General features: G+C 44.8%; 1 protein-coding gene across 1 annotated transcript; it reads left to right on the forward strand.

Annotated features, from left to right (window-relative positions):
- Nucleotides 1-250: 250 nt before the first annotated feature.
- Nucleotides 251-2,349, forward strand: sp5a (Sp5 transcription factor a). The gene is made up of 2 exons (XM_046054364.1): nt 251-344; nt 739-2,349. The coding sequence occupies exons 1-2, from the start codon at nt 294-296 to the stop codon at nt 1,813-1,815; spliced, it is 1,128 nt and encodes a 375-aa protein (XP_045910320.1). The 5' UTR covers nt 251-293; the 3' UTR covers nt 1,816-2,349.
- The last annotated feature ends 222 nt before the right edge of the window (nt 2,350-2,571 follow it).

The raw sequence follows: 2,571 nt of genomic DNA on the forward strand, positions 1-2,571 counted from the left end.
AAAGGATTTGCTTTCCCCTCTCAAAGAGCCGCTATTCTTTGATGATTGGGCAGCGGCAAACTTCAAAGTAATAAATCTTATTTCTGACTGGCTGGCGGCCCACCAAAGTCCTTATCAAATTCTAAGAAGTGATCCCTCACTCTTCAGATAGACCGAGGATATCTCAGAGAGAGGAAGCACAGAAGAGTGAAGACCTGCTCGACACGAAATTTTACTGCGAATGCATATTTATCCAAATTAGTGCTGTTATTTTTTTTTTATTGTTTTCATCGAGAGGGAGGAGGACGTTTACCATGGCAGCAGTGGCTGTACTGCGGAATGAAACACTCCAGGCTTTTCTTCAGGTTTGTGCGCAAGTTTCTGTAGTATACTTTACACGACTTTAATAACTTGTAAACTTACCCAACCGAATTGGTTTTACATTTGGGTTACGACTTCTCTTGTGTAATTATATCATAAGATAAAAGTCTGCTACTTTAATGGGCCAGTGTAATATTTAATTACTAACGCTGTTTTGCGTGTTAACGACTCCTGCTGCAACATAACGCCAACTTTTATGTCACATCACGATTCTGGCTACAGGATCGATCAGCAGAGCAGATGGCATTCAAACTATTTAGACAAACTATTCCATCATTCGGTTAAATATTAAAACGCAGCAAATTTTCTTTCGTGTTTTACCTCAAAGTGTGTAAGATAATGATTGTAATACAGAAAATATGTGTCTCGGTTATGCAGGATCGCACTCCAAACTCGTCTCCAGAGAACTGTAAGCACTCTCCGCTGGCTCTCCTGGCTGCCACTTGTAACCGGATCGGGCACCACCACGGATCCAACCCCACAGATTTCCTCCAGGTCCCTTACGACCCGACTCTGGGCTCCCCTTCGCGTTTATTTCACCCGTGGACTAACGAGGGGACCCCTCAGAGTAGCCTGGCCAGCAACGCTACTTTCGGACTATCCTCAAAGCCCCAGCTGTCTGCGCACATCCAGAGCTCCTTCAGCTCGCACCACGAACTGCCCCTCACCCCTCCGGCGGACCCCTCGTACCCCTATGACTTCTCCCCTGTGAAGATGTTACCTTGCTCCATGCAGTCTCTGCAGTCCACCTGCCCTCCCACCTACGTCCCCGCAGTCAGTTACGCAGCCCCAACCCCCATTCCGCCCGCAATGCCAAGTTTTGTCACGGGACCCTCCGGCCTTGTGCACCAGCAGCAGAGACAGTTGTCCCCAAACCCTGGAGAGGATATTCCGTGGTGGAGCCTCCAGCAGGGGAACCATGTCAGTCACACTTCCTCCCTTGGTCCCCATCGCTTCCAGCTGCAGAGGGGCTTGGTTCTGGGACATACGGACTTTGCGCAATATCAGACGCAAATCGCGGCTCTGCTGCACACAAAGTCCCCTCTCGCAACTGCAAGGCGGTGCAGGAGGTGCAGGTGTCCGAACTGCCAGTCCTCCACGTCCAGTGACGAGCCGGGGAAGAAGAAGCAGCACATTTGTCACATACCGGGTTGCGGGAAAGTTTATGGTAAAACTTCTCACCTCAAAGCGCACCTGAGGTGGCACTCTGGGGAGCGACCGTTTGTGTGCAACTGGCTGTTCTGTGGGAAGAGTTTCACCAGGTCGGACGAGCTGCAGAGACACCTGAGGACTCACACGGGGGAGAAGCGCTTTGTTTGCCCAGACTGCTGCAAGAGGTTCATGAGGAGTGACCACTTGGCAAAACATGTCAAAACTCACCAGAACAAAAAAAGCAAGTGCCATGACAAGACCCTTGACCATGTCAAAAGGGAGGACACGAGGAATATGTTGTAACACCACTTGTAGTCATTTAAAACAGTACAAATCACTAGTGCAATACAGTCAGTCCTACATTAGTTAAAAGTACACAGTGAGCTGCATTTTATAGGGTATTTTGTTTAGTTTGGTGGTTGATTTCTTACATACAATAGTTTCTAACATTTGCTGGTCTGTGTAGCACATTTTTGTATATATATAAAGTTTCCTAATTTAATTTGGGACCATGGAGAACTTATAGCTCATGAGTTTGGATTCACTGTCTATATCATATGAAGAAGACAAGTTTTCAACTTGTGTTTTGATCATTGTCTTCGGTGGAAGATCTCACTCCCCTGTAAATTCTATTTAATAGCTTTTGTTGAATGAAAGTGTCCGTTTTTTGCTCCATATGGGGTGTTTTTAAGCATGCTCTTGAAAAGATCTGCTATTGTTGATATGACCCAAATACTGTGTGAGAATAAAGATTATAACATTTTCCTCAGCTCAAGAATAATTAATTTGATATCCCTGATCAACTGGCTGATGATATAGATTCAGTATTGCCTGGATTAGTGTGGCTTGTGAAATTGTTGTCAAAGTTACTGCAGTCAGTTTATTTTTAGTTATTAATTTCTGTAAAATCTTAAATTTAAGTGATTTGAGGAAGAAAGTGTGCAAATATTTAGTTTGGAGCAGTTAGTGATGGAAAAAAATTGAGTCATTCACCTAAAATAGAACAGTGTTCAGAATAGCCAAAAGTGATTTTAAAGACGAAAAAGATGTCTGCATTGA

This window comes from Micropterus dolomieu, linkage group LG07, assembly GCF_021292245.1.
Source record: "Micropterus dolomieu isolate WLL.071019.BEF.003 ecotype Adirondacks linkage group LG07, ASM2129224v1, whole genome shotgun sequence".
Classification (NCBI taxonomy): domain Eukaryota; kingdom Metazoa; phylum Chordata; class Actinopteri; order Centrarchiformes; family Centrarchidae; genus Micropterus; species Micropterus dolomieu.

Coding starts and splice junctions, on each gene's coding strand:
- sp5a (XM_046054364.1), top strand. CDS start 294: ATGGCAGCAGTGGCTGTACTGCGGAATGAAACACTCCAGGCTTTTCTT. Junction 345..738: donor CACTCCAGGCTTTTCTTCAG/GTTTGTGCGCAA, acceptor TCGGTTATGCAG/GATCGCACTCCAAACTCGTC.